The 21,077-nt window shown below is 46.0% G+C and overlaps 1 protein-coding gene across 3 annotated transcripts in view; it reads left to right on the top strand.

The window, feature by feature from the left end:
- The window catches only part of CPSF2 (cleavage and polyadenylation specific factor 2), a 30,557-nt gene that overhangs the window by 2,479 nt on the left and 7,001 nt on the right, over window positions 1–21,077 (top strand). For 2 of the 3 annotated variants that reach the window (XM_028507938.2, XM_028507940.2), the window contains 11 exons: window positions 904–965; window positions 6,261–6,439; window positions 7,546–7,705; window positions 7,783–7,888; window positions 8,890–9,019; window positions 9,687–9,802; window positions 11,242–11,429; window positions 12,088–12,378; window positions 18,339–18,439; window positions 19,850–20,050; window positions 20,609–20,761. In XM_028507938.2, coding sequence (XP_028363739.1) covers window positions 6,291–6,439; window positions 7,546–7,705; window positions 7,783–7,888; window positions 8,890–9,019; window positions 9,687–9,802; window positions 11,242–11,429; window positions 12,088–12,378; window positions 18,339–18,439; window positions 19,850–20,050; window positions 20,609–20,761 — 1,595 coding nt within the window. In that variant the 5' untranslated portion in view covers window positions 904–965; window positions 6,261–6,290. The remainder of the gene's footprint in view (window positions 1–903; window positions 966–6,260; window positions 6,440–7,545; window positions 7,706–7,782; window positions 7,889–8,889; window positions 9,020–9,686; window positions 9,803–11,241; window positions 11,430–12,087; window positions 12,379–18,338; window positions 18,440–19,849; window positions 20,051–20,608; window positions 20,762–21,077) is intronic. The other variant, XM_036013349.1, reaches the window with a different exon arrangement.

The following is a 21,077-nucleotide window of genomic DNA, read 5'->3' on the forward strand; positions in this document are numbered from 1 at the left end:
TGTGTAGTTGCCTCTCCAGTGCCCCCTACTGGGGACCTGGCCTGCAACCCAGGCATGTGCCCTAGACTGGGAATCAACCAGCAATGCCTTGGTTCACAGTCCTGCATTCAGTCCACTGAGCTACACCAGCCAGGGCTTTTTCTGGAGTTTTTTTCTGTACTTTCATTGGACCCATATGACATTGTCTCAGCCCACCTGTTATAAGGGGCGGAGCCTTAGGTATTCACCGTGTTGGGGCAACCCTCCTGGCTTTACTGTGGCGCTCTCTGTGGGAGGGGAGTCCAAGAACAGTGCCTCTTACTCCACTCTCGGTTGGCTTTCAGTCATTTCCCCTTGCCTCCACAAGCAAGTTGGGCCCTTCTGGTGCTGATTCCTGGGTGAGTGGGCTTGTGTATGTTCTAGGACCCTGTGGATCCCTCCAACAAACTCCTGTGAGGCTGAAAGTTTCTCCCACTACTGCCGCAACCCCCACAGATTTTTACAGCCAGAGGCTTTGAGGCTTTATTTCTCCGCTCTGAAACCTTCTCACTCCTCAGTTGCTCCCCCTGCTTTATTTGCACATGAATGTGGCCCCTGCGTGCCACCCCCCCCCACCCGCCCCCCTGGTCCTCCAGCCTGCTGCCTTGCTGCGGGTCCTCTCCACCCCTCCTACGGGTCTGGATGGAGGTTTCTTCTTTAACTCCTTGGTTGTCAGACTTCCATACAGTTGGATTTTTTATTTATTGATTTGAGGGAGAGAGAAACATCACTTTACTGTTCCACTTATTTATACATTCATCGGTCGATTCTTGCACGTGCCCTGACTGGGAGGGCAACCTGCAGCCATAGTGTATAGGGACAACAATCTAACCAACTGAGCTTCCCGGCCAGGACTCATGGGGCTCTTGTTCCTTTATTTTTTAGGTTTATAAAGAACTCTTCCTTTCAAGTCACTGTGTTTCATCTTGTATACGGCTGAGAGATCAGTAAGTAATGCATGTCTAATAAAGAAATAGCTTTGTTATATTCTGAGCAGTTGTAATAAAAATACTTCTCATATCTTGAAATCCGGGTCTGTCTGCAAGAATATTTTATCATGAACTCATTCTGTCTGCAAGGTAGTTGGTGTCTTCACTTCATGATGTAGATAAACCGGGAGGTAAGGTAGATTTGAGAAGAACAGAGTTTCTCTTAGGCCATTAAATATCATCGTGGTGTGTATGTTCCGTGCCGTTTATTGGCTCCCACTCCTAGCAGCTCTGTGAGTGGGTGATGTCCACAGGTCCTGGTCTTGGCAGCCCTGCTCGGCTCCAGTGGACCTGCCTGTGGCTCCCTGTGTGGGGTCAGTCCGTCTCTCATTTGGTCTTCCTCCTTTCCTGCGGCTTTCTGGCTTTCCCAGCGTTACTGCCACCTCCAAGGGGCCTTGCCTTCTCACAGTGAGCACGGAGTAGAACGGCTTTCGTTTTGTTGTTTTTTTTGCCTCTGGTGATGTTTCAGGCTTCATTTGTTCTAGGACCTGCTTGTTCATCTTCTGGCCATTCAAGGTATTAGTCACGTTCTATTCCGACACCATTATTTCAAATGAATCGGTTTTTTCCTGTCAGCCCTCTTCACTGTGCAACTTTCCCATCTGTGCACAGTGGTTAGGAATGCCAGGGTGTGGGTGATCTTAGCCTAGGTCTCTAATGACACACCTTTGCTCCTGGTGATTTTTCTTAATTCTTCCATTGCTGCTCTTCTGAGTCTCAGCCTCCTCTTGATGTCTGAACCACAGTCTCTATTTGAACTGATGACTGCACTGAGATAAGCACAGCATTTAACCATATTAATGCCTTCATTGTCTGTGTTAAAGTCCTATATTTCTTCTTTAGCCAAGGTATTTGTCTTCTTGATGTTCAGATGCAGCCCTGCTTTGGCGCTATCTTCTCTCGCTTTTGGCAGAAGTCATTCCAAATCGTGGCTGCTTTCTGCCAGTAAGCTGGTGTCATGTACATATCTTAAGTTACTGATGTTTCTCCCACCAGACTCAGAAGAAGGAGGAGTGAAAACTCACCGAGTCTAGCCCAGTTTTTCACACGGCATGTTCTGTGTGCAGATTAAACAAATAGGGAGAGAGAATGCGCCCTGTCTAAACACCTTTGCTGAGAGGAAACCTTTCTGTTCCCCCACATTTTGTCCTTACAGGCTTCCTGTCCATAGTACAGGTTATGCATTAGGACAATCAAGTGCTAGGGCACACCGTTTTTTTAAAAAAATTTTTAGTTTATTGATTTGAGAGAGAAACATCAATTTATTGTTTCACTTATTCATGTCTTCATTGGTCGGTTCTTGCCCATGCCCTGACTGGGTATCAAGGCTGCAGCCTTGATGTATTGGGACGCGGCCCTAAGCAACTGAGCTACCCAGCCAGGGCCGAGGCACGCCCATTTCTTGCAGAGCGACTCAGCTGTTTGTGACCCACGCAGTCAGAGGCTTTCCTGTGTCTGTAAAACGTAGACCCACCTTCTGAAAGTCTTCGAGCACTTTAGTATACACCTGACGAGCGCTTGCAGTCAGACCTCCAGTGCCCCTTCCTTTTCCGAACCCAGCTGAGCACCCAGCACGCCGGGCTCCGCATGAGGCCGAAGACTCTTGTCGTGTCACCCGGAGCATCACGTTCCCTGTGCGGGAAAGTAGAGCGGTGGTCCGACGGTCACCGCCCTCCTTGGCATCTCCTTGCGTGAAGATTTGGATGTATGTTGAATGTTTCCTGCTTGTTGACAAGTACTTGTTAGGGTGTTAACAGATTCGGTCTTTATGGGTTGGATTAAATCTGTGGGTATCCCAGCTACCCCTGGCCATTTGTTTCCTCCCAGTACTTTCAGGGAGGCTTTCCCTGTACCTTCTAGAACTACACGTTCTTCCTCAGAGGAACCTTCTCAGGGTGCCTGTCGTCCTTTCGTCTCTTCCCTGTAGATTTCCAGTGTTCTGTGTCCACCTTCCGGTTCTTTGCTCCTGGTCAGATACTGTGCTCCCTTCTTGGTCATTCCGCACTCCTAATCTAGGTGTAAATTTCCTTTGTATTTCTTGAATCTCCTGGTAGAGATTTCTTATTTTTCCTTTTTTGCTTTTCTCTTCTAGCTCTTTCATTAACTCCTATAATTCCCCTTATATCTTTGTGGTGGTCTTTAAAAAACTGTTCAGGATTTTAACTTGCTTTTGCCTGTCACCTTTTCATTTTGCCTCTTGCCTGTCTAAGTACTTTTAGTGTTTCTTCTGTCATCTGTCCCAATTTTTCTTTCCTTTTTACTTCTTCCTTTGTCTTTTCCCATTCTCTGATTTCCTAGTTTTAGTCCACAGGTTTTCTGGTTCTCAGTCAATTAAGTTAAACAGTTTTTTATGTGAACTTTTAATCTATCAGGATGTTATTTACACTTTATTTTGGTGCTATGAATCTTTTGTGTGCTTCCGCTTTACCCTAATGTTTGATATTAACAGTTCGTGGTCAGAACTACAATCTGCTCCTGGTCGTATTTTGGCAGAGAGAATACAATGTTTCCATCTCCTGTTTTTAATTACATCATCTATTGATTTCTGTATTGACCATCTGGTGATGTCCTTGTACACAGGCATCGGTTGTTAGAAGCATGGGTTTGTGGTGGACCAGCTGGTGGTCTCACAGATTCCAGGAGCCAATGTCCTGCTTCATTGCTGAGCCCGAGTCCAAATATTCCCACGATATTTGATTCTCCTTTATTTGCTACTTTTGTGTTCCTTCACCTGTAATTATCAGTGTGTCTCCTTTTGATGTGTGATGAATTTCCTCTTGGCTGCTTGCCTAAAAGCTTTCAATTTCATCTTCTTCAGCCTCTGTAATTGGAGCGTAGACTTGAATGATGGCTTTGTGAACAGGTTTTCCTGGAGGTCGGATAGATACTGTTCGCCGCTGCCTGTGCTGAGTCTTGCCTCCGGATTAAAGCTGCTCTGTCTCTCCTGAGTTTGTCGTGTCCGGAGTAGAACGCTAGCAGTTGCCCCGATCCGGTACATTTCATTTGCTGACACCAAGCACTGCGGTGTTTAGATATTCCGTTTCTTTACAGTTTCCAGTTGACCTCGGCTCATGCTTCTTAGGTTCCACGTCCAGTTACATGCGCGGGGCAGCATTGTGCTCGCCTCTGTGCACATCAGCTGCTAGAAGTCCTTCCAGCTTTGGTCAAGTTGCGTCGTTGGCAACAGTGCTACTTGTACTTGTTCTCTGCTTTTCCCCAGTGACAACCTGGGAGTCTCATCTTTGAGCGCTGTCTCGTATTTCATTTTGGACCGTCTCACTGCAGGGCTTTTTAGGTAAAACGACAGACATAAGAAAAGAAAAGGAAGTGCAACGGTGGCTCACCATTGGCTTCCGCTGTGCAGCGTGTGGGTCCCCACCACACGTGCTCAGGTCGGCGGCATCGCAGCCACCGAAGGCCTATGAGATGTAGCGCCCCTGCGGGAACCGTTGGGGTTCGAGAAGCTTTCTGGCAGGGAGACTCTCTTAGTTGTATTTGTGCACATTTTCTATCAAGCAGGGCATTAGTGTCTTTGTATTTCTCATGCCTTACAAATAGGAACACGCTAAGTCGATATATTTTTTTTTAAGATTTTATTTATTTATTTTTAGAGAGGGAAGGGAGGGAGAAAGAGAGAGAGAGAAACATCAATGTGCGGTTGCTGGGGGCCGTGGCCTGCAACCCAGGCATGTGCCCTGACTGGGAATCGAACCTGCGACACTTTGGTTCGCAGCCCGCGCTCAATCCACTGAGCTACGCCAGCCAGGGCTAAAGTCGATATATTTTTAATTTTAATTTGTTTCAACAACTACTACTGAAAATGCACTGTGATTAAGTCATGCGCTACTATAGTAAGGATGTGACAGTAGATCAAGCCTAGCCCGGCGCCCAGAGACATCTCCCAAGCAAGAGGAAAGGCACGTAAACAGGTGACTGTTAATGGTGCGATGAGGGCATGAAGCTGCTTTAGTACCAGCCGTGCCTCACCCGTTCAAGAAGCATTTATTGACCGCTGCTGTACGCGAGGCTCGGTGGGGGCATCGGACTATAACTGTGATCACAGGAGGCATGGTCTCTACTTCCACGGAGTCCGTAGTCTAGTGTCGGGACTAGGAGGGGAGGAGGGAATGGGCAAAGTGAGGAAATTAGGAAACAGCAAGTTGACAACGAGAGCCCCAAGTCAGGTCTCTGATGGTAGGCAGGAGGAGAGAGCCTCCGAAGAAGAGGTCGAGGCACCAGGCGAATATAACCGTTGTTCCAGAGGCGGGCTGGAAGGGAGGGGGTGGGGGCCTACCAGGAGGTGTGCACATTGGTGACGATGAACGAGGGGGACTCTGGAGTTCTGGCTCCGGCCCAAGAGAACCAGATGGCAGGTGTGGTGGGATTAGCCCCTGACAGCCTGTTATGAAAGGTGGGCAGTCAGTGTATCCTGGTTTGTCGATACGACAGTGGGCAGATAGGTGGTGACGTGTTTTCAGGTATGCAGTGACCTCTCCTACCTGCATAGGTAGCCAGGAAAGGCTGATTTATTTTAAGGAGCTAAGATCTGGAATGTTTCCGTAGGGTTGTGTTTTCTTTTTTAAAAAAATATTTATTTATTTTTAGAGAGAGGGGAAAGGAGGGAGAAAGAGAAGGAGAGAAACATTGATTGGTTGCTTCTCGCACACCGCAGTTGGGGGTGTGGCCTGCAACGCAGCATGTGCCCTACTGGGAATTGAACCGACAGTCTTTTGGTCTGCGGGTTGGTGTTCAATCCACCGAGCCACACGAGCCAGGAAAAGCTCTATTTTCTTAAGGAATATTTTTACATCTGTTTAACAGCCCACAATTCTAGTTTTACAGCAGCAGTGTTCATGGTATGTCTTCTTGAACGTATGTAGTAGGCATCCCAACAGACATTGTCACCTCCTTTTTATGTATGCATTAATATTCACGTGTGATCGGCTGGGATACATGGGTGAAGAAGGGTTAATCAGCCTGCCCAGAACCACACGGGAGTAGGTTTAAATCTGAGTCTGTCTGATTCCCAAGTTCACTGCACGTCAACAAATCACCCTGGGGAGCCACCGAGGGACTCGTGCAAATGGGAGTGTGTCAGATGTCTGTGCTTTCCAACTCAGCATGGTGGAAATGGGTCTTTAGAATGTTTGCTTTCCACGGTTATGGAATTCCTTCCCGCTTGGAAATTAATTTGTCACTACGTATGTCAGACTGTACTTTTATGCTTAATTATATTTTTGTATCTTTTGAAAGGACCTTTGGACTGGTGTCATTGGACCAAAAATGACGTCTATCATCAAACTGACGACCCTGTCCGGGGTTCAGGAGGAGTCTGCTCTCTGCTACCTGCTGCAGGTCGACGAGTTCCGGTTCTTGCTGGACTGCGGCTGGGACGAGCACTTCTCCCTGGACATTATCGATTCGCTGAGGAAGTACGTTGTGTGCGGGGTGTTTCCAGACGGTTAGTTAGCCAACTCTTCTTCCTACACTGGAGTGCTATTTTCATGTCACACAGTGTTTCTTTTTTGCTGTGATTTAGTTTGTAGTGAAAGAGTTAGTTTTCTTTATGCCGAAGAGCCAAAGAGGGACTATTTTCACTTGTAAAGTGTTCTTGACTTGCAAACTGTGTTATTTGAAATTCAGAATAATCTTAAATTAATTGTTAACGGAACTAATGGATCTCAGTAGAGGTTATTGCACCTGAGTTTTAGAAAAGAGCAAGGTTAAGTTTATAAGAATTTGAAGAACAGAAACACTTTCCATGTGAAAGTTCTGCAGTTGGACCACATTCATTTACTTTTTCATCTTTTGATGCTGGGCATTGAGACTCGGTGCTCAGAATAGTGACTGGGAGATACAAAGCGATACTGACCCCTCAGAGAAAAATTCAGTTATGTTTGCAGTATTGTACTAACGATGGAAGGAAAGAGGACTTAAACATTTAAAAAATATAAGGCTTGTAGCAAAATTTTTTTCTTTTGTCAATGAGAACATGCTTCATTGATTAATTGAATCAATTAATGAATTTACTATAATGAATATGCCTGTCAGTTACCATGCTAAAAAGCTGAGCCAAAAATCCATAATAAATATGTGACCATTTAAAATATCTTCTCCTGACTGGGAATCGAACCGGTAACCCTTTGGTTCATAGGCTGGCACTCAGTCCATGGAGCCACAACAGCCAGAGCTAAATATCTTCTTAATTTCTGAAATTCCAAGCTGAGTTCTTGAACTTAAATTCGTAGTATATAAGATAGCCATTTGAAACCAGCTTACATGTGGTGTCTACTCTTTCTTTTACTTTTCTTTTTTAAACATCTCTAGACGCTATATATTTATGTGTGACATGCAATAATTTTGACGGGTAGTAATAATTGAAATTTGTAGGCATCATACTGTCAGCGTTTTTACTCCAGCACAGTCTTCAGTTCAGAACACCGAGAGGACTCAGAATTGGTGCAACAGTTCTGACTCTCCCGCCTTCACCCTTAAATGATCACGCTTTGCACCGTGGTCATTCCGTGTGTCCCCCCAGGCACGTGCACCAGATCGACGCGGTGCTGCTGTCGCACCCGGACCCGCTGCACCTCGGGGCGCTCCCCTACGCCGTCGGCAAGCTGGGCCTGAACTGCGCCATCTACGCCACCATCCCCGTTTACAAGATGGGGCAGATGTTCATGTATGACCTTTACCAGGTAACTTCAGCGGCCACAGAAGTGCTTAGCCCTTCCGCCCTGATCGTTTCTGACCTTCGTGTGTGTGGCTCTTCCAGTCTCGACACAACACGGAAGACTTCACGCTCTTCACGCTGGACGATGTGGACGCAGCCTTCGATAAAATCCAGCAGTTGAAGTTCTCGCAGATTGTGAACCTGAAAGGTAAACAGTATCTCCAGCAGTAAATAATTGGATTGATGGGGTTTAATGTGCTGGAAAGTACGGGGGAAATTTGTAGTAAAAATCGTAGGCATTATGGTCCGAGGGACAGAAAATTAGCATTTTTAAATGAGAATGCTGAACCTCCCCCATGGCGTTTAGATGGAGAAGTATTCCCGATGAAACACTAACAAAAGGCGAACAACTCGGGCCTTTGCACTTTCAACTCGGGGGAGCCGCCTGTTGTCCGCCCTGCACAGTGCGCAGAGCTGCCGTGCCCAGACCCTCCCTCCCGGGGCTCCCACGTAGGACGGGGGCGTGAGGTCGCTCAGGGGACTGAGTGTTGTGACTGAAGGAAACAGAGTCGGACGGCAGCACAGAGGACAGAATGACTGAGTTCTAGAATCGGGCACCAAAAGTTCCTTCTGTCACTAGGTCAGGAAGTCACGTGTTAAGCATGTGCGTGGCATCTGCAGAGGGAACAGCAGTGAAGACTCTCGGGGCGGACCCTAGCCTTGAGGAAACCGGGCGGCGGTGGGGTCGGGGGAGCTGGCCAGGGAGTGACAGGGCTCTCAGCAGTCGTGCATGCCCTGAGTTGTCCTGTAGGACGGATCCTTTACGGAAACGAGAGAGGGACGATCAGTTAGGGGTCAGCAGAAACGGGAACACCTGATGATTGTGTGTGCAGTGCACCTCTTCAAACGGATTAGTTCCTCCTAATTAATGTACTAGTGGTGGTGACTTGGAGTCCAGGCTCTAGCCTCTCGCTCATAGGCACAGGATGCCTGCAGGGATGCTTATTAGTAAAGGGGCAACGGCGTTTGCCTCCGCGAGGGAGCGGGGTGGTCGCGGCAGCAGATGAGACTCGCATTTCAGTCTGCGCCTGTTTACTTTTGAATTTTGCATCATTGTGTGTGTTACCTATTAAAGAGTAGTTTACAAATAAATAGCCTTTCTTTGGGGATGGAAGGGATCTGAGCGTTGCCGTTATCTTGCTGATACAGGTAAAGGACATGGCCTGTCCATCACACCTTTGCCCGCCGGTCACATGATAGGTGGAACAATATGGAAAATAGTCAAAGATGGCGAAGAAGAAATTGTTTATGCAGTTGACTTCAACCACAAGAGGGAGATGTAGGTATATCAAGGAAAATGCTGATAGAAACACAGTTGGTATTATTTTGTACTTTGGAGGGAAAATTAGAAACAAAGTTATTTTTTAACCAGAAATCTAAAGCAATTTAAAAGTACCAACTAGTGAATGTTTTTAGAATTAATTAATTAATTGCATTGTAAGGGAAAATTATGATAAAAAATAAAAGATGTATTTGAAATTTACATGTTAGTATCCACTCTGTAAAACAGATTTCTCCCTGGAGATTTGCAAAGGAGATTAATTTTTGTATATCAAACTGTACCTTATATGTTCCTGACCTGTTATTTAAAGGAACCTTGTGATTTTCTTTTCGTCAGAGTCAGTAATAATTTCCATCTAATATAACCATAGGTGAAGTCAGACTCCCTTTAAAAGGACATACAAGAGTTTAATTTTAAATACTCATTTTGTATTCAGAGCACATTATATCAATTATATCTAAATGGTGGTACTCTGGAAGATCTGGGTTTTCCTTTTTTTTTTTTTTTTAATTTACCAGATTTTCTTACCAGTGAGCATGTATGTATACTTTCACAGTTAGAAAAGGAAAAAACCTTATAAAAGAAGTTGCTTAATTTTGGGTAAGATAAACTGTTATTTATTTGAAGTGATAGAAAATGTTTCTCTTCTTCACATTCGCTATAGCCACTTAAATGGATGTTCCCTGGAAATGCTAAGCAGACCGTCCCTGCTCATCACGGACTCCTTCAATGCCACGTACGTGCAGCCCAGGAGAAAACAGAGGGATGAGCAGCTGCTGAGTACGTATTGCACGGTGTCCTCTCTGGAGCGCTGCGGGGTGCACGGCAGTGGGAATTGCTGCTTACGCGGCTCTGGTTAACACTCCTCTCCTCTAAGAGACTGGCTAACTAGTATTTTTTGAAAAAGTGCTGCATGACCATAATAATCTTTTGTACAGAAAGAAGCTTCTGCTGGTTTGAATTTAACTTTTGTGGGACAGGTATAAAGACTGGCTTCTCCCTGCCATTCGGTGCAGAGCCAGCTCTCCCTGGCGTTCACGGGTGTAGGTCGAGGGAATGCTGGGTGTAAAGGTCTCATATGACTCTGTTAGGAAAACACACTGTAAAAGAAAGATGAAGGAAGGAGGTAAGTGAAGGTGCAGGCGGGTCACTAATTTTGGTGTTGGGGGTTTTACATGCCAGTCGAGTCGCCCTGGCTCTAGAGGGGTGCCTGTGGGCCATCCCTGGTTGCTTCTGCATTGTCTCCAGTTGCTTCGCCTCGTGTTCTGTTGTTATAAGCTACATGGGATTTCAGCAGGGAAGGTTTGATTCCACTTTTAAACATGTTTGAAGCCACTGCCTTTGTCTATCCACTTAAAAAAGTGGAATGTGTATACTCTGTTACACTAACTTTAAGAAGGTTTGCAATTCTTGTTTTTGCAAGAGTTTGGTTTTACTAAATATTTTCAAGCAGACTTCTATCTAGAGCAAGGGAATCTATTTAAATCTATTTATGAAAATACTTTTGTTTGAAGAGAGCATATCATCTATTTTATTCTGCAGACACACATATATCCAAAACATGTATGTATTAATATGGAGTACACGTGTGTGTATAAGTTGGGGCATTGTTTATAGCAACAACGTTCATTGCGGTGGACAGGCAGTACGGGAGTGACCGGGAAACCCCAGGATGGTTGCACTTGACCTGCACGTTCATTTTTCCCAGTGTACTGTAAAAACATCTTCGTGTGTACTGTGGGTGATTGGGTGTGGAAACCAGTGGTTTATAATTTGTCAGTGAAGAAAACTGAGAGACAATGGCATTGTTTTCATTCCTAGAAGGATAATATCACAGAATAGAAAGTATTTGCAGTGGCCTGAATGAAATTCTTTTATTTTGTAGCTGGCCTAGTGATGGTTTATTTATAAATTACAGTTTTTGGGGTTTTTTAATATTTTATTTTTATTTATTTTTAGAGGGAAGGGAGGGAGAAAGAGAGAGAGAGAGAAACATCAATATGTGGTTGCTGGAGGTTATGGCCTGCAACCCAGGCATGTACCCTGGCTGGGAATCGAACCTGCAACACTTTGGTTCGCAGCCCGTGCTCAATCCACTGAGCTATGCCAGCCAGGCATAAATTACAGTTTTTATAGTAAAAACGTTGAGATAAAGTTATCTCTGATTTGGCGGCTAGCGCTGTTGTGTCCTGTAAGGATTTTCCGTTCTCGTCCTCCAGCAAACGTCCTGGAGACGCTGCGCGGTGACGGCAACGTGCTGATCGCGGTGGACACCGCGGGCAGGGTGCTGGAGCTTGCGCAGCTGCTCGACCAGATCTGGAGGACGAAGGACGCGGGCTTGGGCGTCTACTCGCTGGCCCTGCTGAACAACGTCAGCTACAACGTGGTGGAGTTCTCCAAGTCCCAGGTGCGCCTCTCCCCCCTGCCCGCCGTGGGTGGTGGGGTGTGCTGCAGAGTGGGCTTATGGGGAACAGCGCCCTTCGGAGTTCGTCTTTCTGTTGAAGAGGTTGACGGTGACAGTGACAATAAAAGCTAAAAATTAACCACTTCCTGTTCTTTCTGCTTTACTTGTACAGTTTCATTTAACCCGTCTAGACTCTGTGCAGTCGGCTGTGTTTTCCCCCATTTCACAGACTGAGCAAGTTGCTGCTCCTCTAACACTGAGTGTCAGTCTGTGTTACGGGGACGGAAACTCAGCCAACCTCACAGGCTATGAATGTTAGAATTCATTTTTCTCTTCTTTTTGAATGAAGCCCTTATCCTTGAAATAGCCATTTCTGGGGTAAGATACTCATTTAGAACTTACCCATAACCTGCTCAATAGATGTAATGGAATTCAGAAGTGCAACGTAATGCAAAACTGGATTTTTAGGGGTGAGCACTGGGGCGGCAGGATCTAACGGGGAATAGAAGCAGAAAATGATAGTCTAAAAAGCCCCAGTTTGAGCAGCCGGTGGGGCGTGGGGGAGGCTTGAGGTAGAACTGGAACCCCTTGCCTGTTGGAGAATACGCTGAAGTCATGACACAGCCTTGCCTCACTGTTGTCACCTCTCCTCCCGCGGCAGGTGGAGTGGATGAGCGACAAACTGATGAGGTGTTTTGAAGACAAAAGAAACAATCCGTTTCAGTTTCGCCATCTCTCCTTGTGCCACGGTCTCTCTGACTTGGCTCGGGTCCCCAGCCCTAAAGTGGTGCTCGCCAGCCAGCCCGACCTGGAGTGTGGGTTTTCAAGAGACCTCTTCATTCAGTGGTGCGAGGACCCTAAAAACTCAATCATTCTAACCTACAGAACCACTCCTGGGACCTTAGCGCGTTTCTTAATCGACAATCCCTCCGAAAAAATTACAGAAATAGAGGTAAGTGCTTGTATGTGAATTTCATCTTAACACTGTTTTGACTGCATTACGCATGATGGATAAAAATCAGTGACCAAAAACAGAGCGCAAAGTCGTTTCAGGGTCTTTGTCAGAATCACAGTAGAGCACCTTCAACGGCGCACGTTTCAGGGCTACTTCGTTGGCGATTCTCGCCCTGGAACCCTTCCCTGGTGCCCTCTGGAGCCACACCCAGATGGCATGCACACACCCTGTGTTCCCAGCGTCTCTCGAAAGCTGCTCTCGTCCTTCCCGTGCTCGGGATCGGGCTCTCTCCAGTGATACTCGTTTCCCTGCGGCCCCTTCACGTGGGTGCTCTCTTCCCCTCTCGCGTGTTCCATGCATGTTGGGTGGGGTAGAGATTCCTGTTCCGTGTTGCGGCTTCGAAGCCATTTCTCTCCCCTCCGTAGTCTGAGTGTCAGGCTTGCCAGTGCGCCAGCCCCTCCTTGGTCCTGACATTTACCGATCACCCGTCATTCTCTGTCATTCTCTGTCCTTCATCAGTGACGCTGGGCTCTGGTTGCTCGCCTTCCTGTCCGCTCCTACCCAGGGCTTCCTTCTTGAGGCCTTCAGCACCCCGTCCACCCAGTTCCTTGGCTCCCAGGTTCTCGACCTCTTGTTTCTCATGGGTCTTTTCCTCCACCCCACCTCAGCCAGCCGTCCCACCAGCCTGCCGTCTACTCCGTGGTCACGCCCTGAATTAGCCTCCTTACGATTGAACAACCTCCGCACCTCTACTGTCTCAGGCCCTGCACTCCGATCTTAGAGGTGGCTTTCTCTGTTACCGCTGTGCCATCGTCCTTTGGTCCCCTCGGGTCTTGAGGGTCATGAACCCCACCACTTTTATCCTCCGCCACCCCTCAGGCTTTGAGCCAGGGGGTCCATCATCCTTTTGCAAACACCTTTAACTCTCTTACCCTTCTCTCTGCTGTTGTACTCACCTGGCCACGCCTTGCCTCCCGTCAAACCGTCTGTTTGGTTCGTGCCTGCACCTGAGCGACGTTGTGTTCGCTGGCGTCACACACTACTGGTGGACGGGCTCTCCTTCGCACGCGTGACCTCGTGCCTCAGGGGGGCACCCACCACTGGCACTCAGCGTTTCGTGGGCCATTCCTTCCTGCTGTCTCCAGTGAGACAACTTCATTCCTCCTTTCTTCTCAAAGCCCTACGCCTGCATCTCAGGCCTCACCTGTAGTGCGTGACCTTGGCTCACGCCTGCCTGCGAAGCGGAAGTCGGACAGGAGTCCCCTCTTCCTCCCGCCACAGAAACGCGTCACCTGCCCTGCATCCGCGCTTGCCGCCTTGTCTCTCGTCACAGCAGCGAGGCAGTTCGTCAGATGGGTGTTACGCCCAGCGGTGATTGTACTCACGACCAACCCGTCAAGCCTATTAGTTTTCTGAAACTAGTGTCACTCACTTGGAGCCTGCAGCAGTTGGTAGTGAATAGGTGAATGACGGCCAGGGTTTTACAGATTTTCAGGTGGCCGCTTTTCATCTTGTCCTCACAGAAGTGGCTAAAGGAATGTGTGGTTTGTTAAAAGCTGAGAAGGGAGGGTATCTTATTAACGCCACTTAAGAAAAGCATAATAACGGTAGCTAAACTCTGATACACATTCAGTATAAACGCAGAATCACTGAGGAAAGATCCAAAGCAAACACACCAAAGCAAAATGCTGGCTCTTGGGTTATTTAATAGCTTAGAAATGCAAAATTAAAGCAACTCAGAAATACTTGACACAGTTTCATCAGATATGAAATGCAGTATTCGAAAATATTAATTACTAGAAATTCAGTTAAGGTAGATAGGCCATTTGAGGAATTCATAAAAGAATATTAAAAGTGGTTTAAGTTTGAAAAAATAGAAAATGATATTTGGAGCTGAAACTCGAAATGTTAGATTTTTTTTTCATAGGCAGTACTTATTCTTGGGGTTTTTTTCTTCTGTAGTTACCCCTTTCCTGTCTGTCATTCATCACGTACCCCTCTGCTTGGTCACATCCAAAACCGTTTTCACCATGCCTGCTCTCTCTGAGCCATCTTCAGCTCCGGGAATAGCACTTTCCACGTGTTTATGCAAGCCAAAACCCCAGAAATTTTAAAGAATGTGCGTAGACTATATACTGAAAAGTGTGCATATTAAAAGCATATAGTGTGATGAATTTTCACAAACTGAACACACTTGTCCAGGCTGTAACTCGATCAAGAAATAGAAAATTACCAATACCCCGGACACCCCCTTGTGGTCTTCCCCACCTTTTCCAAGGGGGACCACTGTCCTGACTCCTAGTGCACAGACTGTTAAAACTCATTTTCAGTTCCTTACTTCTCTTCCAACACCCACAATCAGTCTGGCGACGAGTCCTGCCGGCGTGGCCCGCAGACGCACCCGAGTCTGTCCGCTTTCTGCAGCTCCACTGCCGCCAGCCGGCCCGTGCTGAGTGGGCCTCCCTGGCGTGTCCTCCCGGTTCCTCTCCTTTCATCCTTGTACGCTCTCAGTCTGCCTTCTCACAGCACCAGACGAGGTATGTCTTTCTCTCTGGGCCTCTCTTTGTACTGTGGTGCAAACCGCATGACAGCACTGACTGTCTGAACCATTGTTAAGGGTTCAGCACAGTTATATTAGCTATAGGAACAGCATTCTGCAGCAGATTCTAGAACTTCTCGTCTTGCACAACCGAAACTCTGCACCCGTTGGACAACTCCCAGAGCGTTTTGTGAACATTCACCATTTCACGCCACGCCTTTCCTGAAACCCTCCAACAGCTTCCTTCTGCAATTTGGATGAAACCCAGACTTCTCACCCAGACCTTCAAGATCCCACCTGACCTGCCTCTGCACACACCTTTCTGACCTTGTCTCCTTCCACGTGCTCAGTGCCCTGCGCTGCTGCGCGGCATCAGGGTCTTCGCACCGGGCGGCGTTGCCTCTGCCGGTAGCGTTTTTTCTCAGCCTTGTACTTGGCCGGTTCCTTGTCATTCAAGTCACAATTCAGAGGTCCCCTCCTCAGAGAGGCCTTCTCTACCAGTCGACAATGATTACTCAGTTGCCAAGCCATCATCTAACTTTATTTTTCCTGGCGCTCATCACTGTTACTTTCCTTGTTGTCGTCTCCTGCCCACTGCCAACTGGAGTACAGGTGCCATGAGAAAAGGGGTTGGTTTTTTTGATCCCTGGCACGCAGAAGAGTATCTGATAACGGTGGTTCTCAAAACTGCGGGGTGCAGAGCCCTGGCGTGTCCGAGAGACCCGCTCAGGAAGTCCACAAGGTCAAAGGAGTTTCCATAATGTATTAAGGTGTGGTCCCTCCCCCCTGTCCCTGTGTTTATACTGATGGGCAGAAGCGATGGCAGGACACTGCCAGAGCCTCAGCATCGACCGAGGCGGCGGCTCCCCGCGGCACCGGCAGCCGCTGCGTTTGTCATCGCCGCACGCCCGTTGAGAAGTGCGGCTCACTTACGGGTGTCCTTGTCAGAGTGGTCCACGTTATTAACGTTACTAAATTTTCAGTAAAATATTTTTTAATCTGCGTGACTAGGTGGGAAGTTTGCCTAAAGCACTTGTGTTGTGTACTGAAGTACTGCAGTTGTCTCTAAGAAAACTGCTGGTATCATTGTGCGAGTTGTGGGTTAGACTAGCCACTTTCTTCTTTTCTTTTCTTAAAGACTTTATTTATTTTTAGAGGGGGAGGGAGAAAAAGGGAGAGAAACATCAATGTGTGGTTGCCTCTCGCACGCCCCTTTCTGAGGACCTGGCCCACAATCCAGACATATGCCCTGACTGGGAATCGAACCAGTGACCCTTTGGTTTGCAGGCCGGTACCCAGTCAGTCCACTGAGCCGCACCAGCTGGGCTAGCCACTTTTTTCTTGAAACACTATTTTTACTTGAAGTAATGACATGGCTAATTTAGGCTGATGTTTGGCAGATAGTTTCTCAAAAACGAATAAATTGAGCCACTCTCTTTAAGGAAAATAATTGATAGTATTTGTTGTTTAAATCTGATAAAGTTCAAACTTTCAAATGAAAATTAGAATTTTATAAAACCTAAATACCCATCTCTGTGAGATTAACTGCTGAACTTAAAAAAGATTTTCCAGTGAGATTAGGGGTGATATTTGCAAATGTGATTTTTCAAATATTGTCAACATTTGTAAGATCTGTATAACCTGGTGAACCAGTGTTTTCCAAATAAACCAGTGCATGACATTAGGAAGAAATGCACAAATGAAAGGCCCACTCGAAGTGCAGGATCAGTCAGTGCATTTTCATGGAACAGCACCAATATGTACTGGTATGACTGCAGATTCCTCAGTACAATGCACCTTTTGATTTTTAATGTACTATCAAGAAGAACAGTCATGAAAAGATTGATTCTTCATAAGCCCCTGTTTGAATATTTTCCCCCTTTCCAACTGTACATTTGTGTGAGGTGGGCTTTTCTTCATAGACTTTCACAGAAGAAAATATTGCCGGAGGGTGAAGGCAGGGGCAGACGTGGGAATGCAGCTATCTGCTGCTGAGCTAGACATTTAAAGAGCCTTGCAAAAAAAATGTAAAATAACAGTGTATTTTCCACTAATTTTTTTCTCTTTGGAAATATAATTCTCTTTTGTAAAAATATGAGGTTAATGTTAGCATGTGATGGCATTATTTTTTAATGAATAAATATTTGTTTAATTTCTCAGTTTCAATTTTTGATATGGTAAATATTGATAAATATAACCAAAAAACCCAGAAGCCCTATATACCTAAATTAATGCAATGTTTCATGTCAGTTATATTTTAATTTAAAAAACAGTATTAAAAACAAGAGATCTTTAGTATCCCCAGTAATTTAAGTCTTAGGAATTCTTTTTTTTTTTTTAAGATTTTGTTTATTTATTTTTAGAGAGGGAAGGGAGGGAGAAAGAGAGAGAGAGATAAACATCAACGTGCGGTTGCTGGGGGCCGTGGCCTGCAACCCAGGCATGTGCCCTGACTGGGAATCGAACCTGCTATGCTTTGGTTCGCAGCCTGTGAAGTCTTAGGAATTCTGAGATCAAAAAGTTTGAGAACTACTGATCAGATCACTTTGTATTGATAGATTTAAAATTGTGTCCAGTTTTTTACTACTACCAACATTGCTGCATTTGTGTGACTTTTTTAGTAGGATACATTTCCACAAGTGGAAATGCTGTGCTAAATGACAAGCACGTTTTTTGTTTTAAGTGCCGCACATTGCCTTCTAACAGGGCTGCGTCAGTTTCCCCATGGATACTGTAACAGGAGAAGGCGCCCTTTCCCACGTGCTGTTGTACTTAGTGTTGTCACCCTCACAGATTAAAAAATGGTATTACATTTAAAATACTTTGCATTTAAAAAATAGTCATTAGTGAAATTAGGCATGTTTTCATGGCTATCAGTTACTGGTTTTTCTCATTTTAGAAACTGCCTGTATGTCTATTTTGTTCTTTTCTGATGTGTGGATCTTTTTCTTAACTGATTTGGAAGGGATCTTAGGAAAAAGTAGCTTCTGCTAGTCATACCGTGCTGCAAGTAATTTTTTCAGTTTCTTTAAATTTCACGGGGTTTAAAATGTTAAAGCGATTTTATTTTTTCATGTTGCCCTATTTATTCATATTTTCCTTTGGGGCTTTTGGGTTTTATGTCATACGTAGGCCTTACCTACACCAAATTATGAAATTATTTAGCTGTATTTTCTTTTTCTGATTGGTGATTTTGAACTAGTTTGATTTAAATGAAACCCTTCCTACAAATGTGAAAGCTCAGTTTTCGTACTAATCTAAATAGGATCTGTGAGTACATGGAACGGACACTCGAATAATTTTAGAGGAACTTTTAATTTAAAGATGCTGAATCAATTTAGAGACGTGATGGTTCTCATACCCCGTTGCCCTAGCCCCTGATGTTGGTATTTCCTTTCCTTTTCTGTTTTTCCTTTAGTTGAGGAAACGCGTAAAGCTCGAAGGGAAAGAACTCGAAGAATACTTGGAAAAGGAGAAACTAAAGAAAGAAGCTGCCAAAAAACTTGAGCAGTCCAAAGAGTGAGTTATTTTTAGACGCAAGTTTATGTGTATAATTTAAGAAGAACTGTTACAGAGCACAACAAGGGGGGCCTGGGACGATATACTATTATTGAAAGAAGGCCCCGGGTCCGTTATGTCCGCCGCCAGAGGAAAGACGTCTCTCAATGCCAGAGATTCGTGAAAAGGAAAGGAAACGTTTATTTAATGCTATACTAACTTAAAGTAGTGACCTAATGTCTTTACCAAAATCCCAAAGTCCCTTAAAACACCCACAAACAGACACAGTCCTTCCTTCCTTCCCCCTTTGCCCAGTCCAGAGTACCGTATCTCAGGAAAGGAAATAGAAGTCCATGGCTCAGGCAGTCCTCTGGTTCTTCCCAGTTAGAACTCCATCTCGACTGGGAGACCTCCCTGGGTTCCCGGCACCCTTGCCTGAGTCACCGGGATCTCTGCTAAAACCAGGTGGTGGTTCCCCTTCTAAAGCTGTGGGGGTCCGCACTCTGCCAGGCCGCGTGGTTCTCTTTTCTAAAGCAGCACGGTTCTCCTTCTCAGGGCTGCGCATGGCTCTCCCCTCCCTAAAGCAGCATGGTTCTCCTCCTCAATGGCCGCCAAATCTGGGTTTTAAATCCCCGCGGCCAGTCTTCCTCTGCAGCCCCATTTCCGACTCCTCCCACACTCGGCTTCACATGCCAGAACTCGTGTCCTTCCAGCTTTACTGGGCTGCCATCATGAGTTTGGGCAGGCGTGGCCCCATGTCCTGGAGCCAATCCTCTCTGAGCTCCCACGCAGGCGCTGTAACTCAGGGGACCCGCCCCCCCCAGTTACATCTAGGTGGGGAAGTTACTTCCATTCCCCTGGCTTAGAGCTGATCACAGCTATTTAACATATCTAAGCGACCAGCCAAAGGCTATAGATATGCCAAACGACCACTCCAGAGCTTAGCTGCAAGGCTGTTGCTATGCTAAACAGCTCTCAATGGCCCTGCTCCATTTGTCCCTTCCCGCAACCCACACCCTGGGGTGGGGGGGGGCGCGGGGATGGATACATCCCAAAATCTCCTGGACACCTGAAGTTCTGGACCCCATTTCAAATGCCCATTTGGGGTCCCCCCTCTTGGCTGCACCCTGTAACAGAACGTCTTTCTAAGACAAAAAAGTTTAATAGAAAATATTTAACTTTTGTTTTGGCCTTATTACTTGCGTTTCATCTCTCAGATGGTGCTAGAATACCAGATTCTTTCATTGCTAACATTCAATACGTGTTCATTAACTGGTGGTTAATGCTGTGTTTCACACAGTATCAGCCCAGTGATACTGATGGTCATTGAGTGACCATCCGGTTCATGGTCGGTGTTCAGTAATAAGTTTACGAGCGCCCATCAGAGCCCTCGGGGACTTGACGACCGTCACCTGTCCCGACCCCCCCCAGGGCAGACATCGACTCCAGCGACGAGAGCGACGTGGAGGAGGACGCCGACCAGCCGACGGCCCACAAGGCCAAGCACGACCTGATGATGAAGGGCGAAGGGAGTCGCAAGGGCAGTTTCTTCAAACAGGCTAAGAAGTCTTACCCCATGTTTCCCGCCCCAGAGGAGAGAATTAAATGGGATGAATACGGAGAGATCATCAAGTATGTGAACAAAAGACGCTTTTCTCTCTTACGGGTGGTAGGAATCAAGTGTGTTATCATTTGAGCTCAGTGAATTTGGTTTTCCTGGTTATCAGTTTGTTGAAATAAAGATGAAGCTTTCTTGTTAATATGCAAATGGGGAGTTACCGGCCTTCTTTGATCAGGGATGGGCGGACTGGGGCCTTAGGGAATTAGAGGAGGCCTGGGATTTATAAGAACTGGGAGGTGGCAGGGAAACCACAGAAGCTGAGACACAGATGCAGGGCCGGGTCGTCATGGTGCGTCTGCTGCCCCTGAGCTCGCCCAGGGATCTGTCCGGGGCCTCTCGCCGGCCCACGGGGTGAGGTGTGAAGGGCACTCCCTAGCGGTCACAAGGGACGTAATGCGTGCAGTCACCTGATAATCGACACCATGAAGTTGCAATGGCTTCAAATCAAATGTGTATTTAAATCTTGAGATGTGCAAGGAGTCTAAAAATTAGGCAATTGACTAGTTAGTTATATGTAACATAATATTAACTTAGTCGTTATAGCTTCTAATTAGAGACGTATTATTTAGACCGGAGGATTTCTTGGTGCCAGAACTTCAAGCTACTGAGGAAGAAAAAAGCAAATTAGAATCTGGCTTGACAAACGGAGATGAACCCATGGATCAGGATTTATCTGATGTTCCTACCAAGTGCATTTCCATGACAGAATCTATTGAAATAAAGTAAGTGCTTTCATTGCCTTTTGGAAATACAAGTTTTAAACACTTGAATTATAATTTGCATTGCTTCCAAGGTGAAATTTCTGAATGTCCTATAGTAAATTTACACTTTTAAAATTTAATTTGTTGTTTCATGTAGAGACTTGTGAAGTATGGAGATATTTTCTCTTTGTTAATTATATCTGAATGCCAAAGTAATTGAATTGGTGGGGGTGGGGAGTTAAACATTAAATTGTACACTTAAAGAAGCAGTCTTTCGGCATATTTAGTATGTTCAGCAGCAGGTGAGGGATACAATTCATAGGTTTAACTTTCCTAA

Source organism: Phyllostomus discolor, chromosome 1 (genome assembly GCF_004126475.2).
Source record: "Phyllostomus discolor isolate MPI-MPIP mPhyDis1 chromosome 1, mPhyDis1.pri.v3, whole genome shotgun sequence".
NCBI classification, from domain to species: domain Eukaryota; kingdom Metazoa; phylum Chordata; class Mammalia; order Chiroptera; family Phyllostomidae; genus Phyllostomus; species Phyllostomus discolor.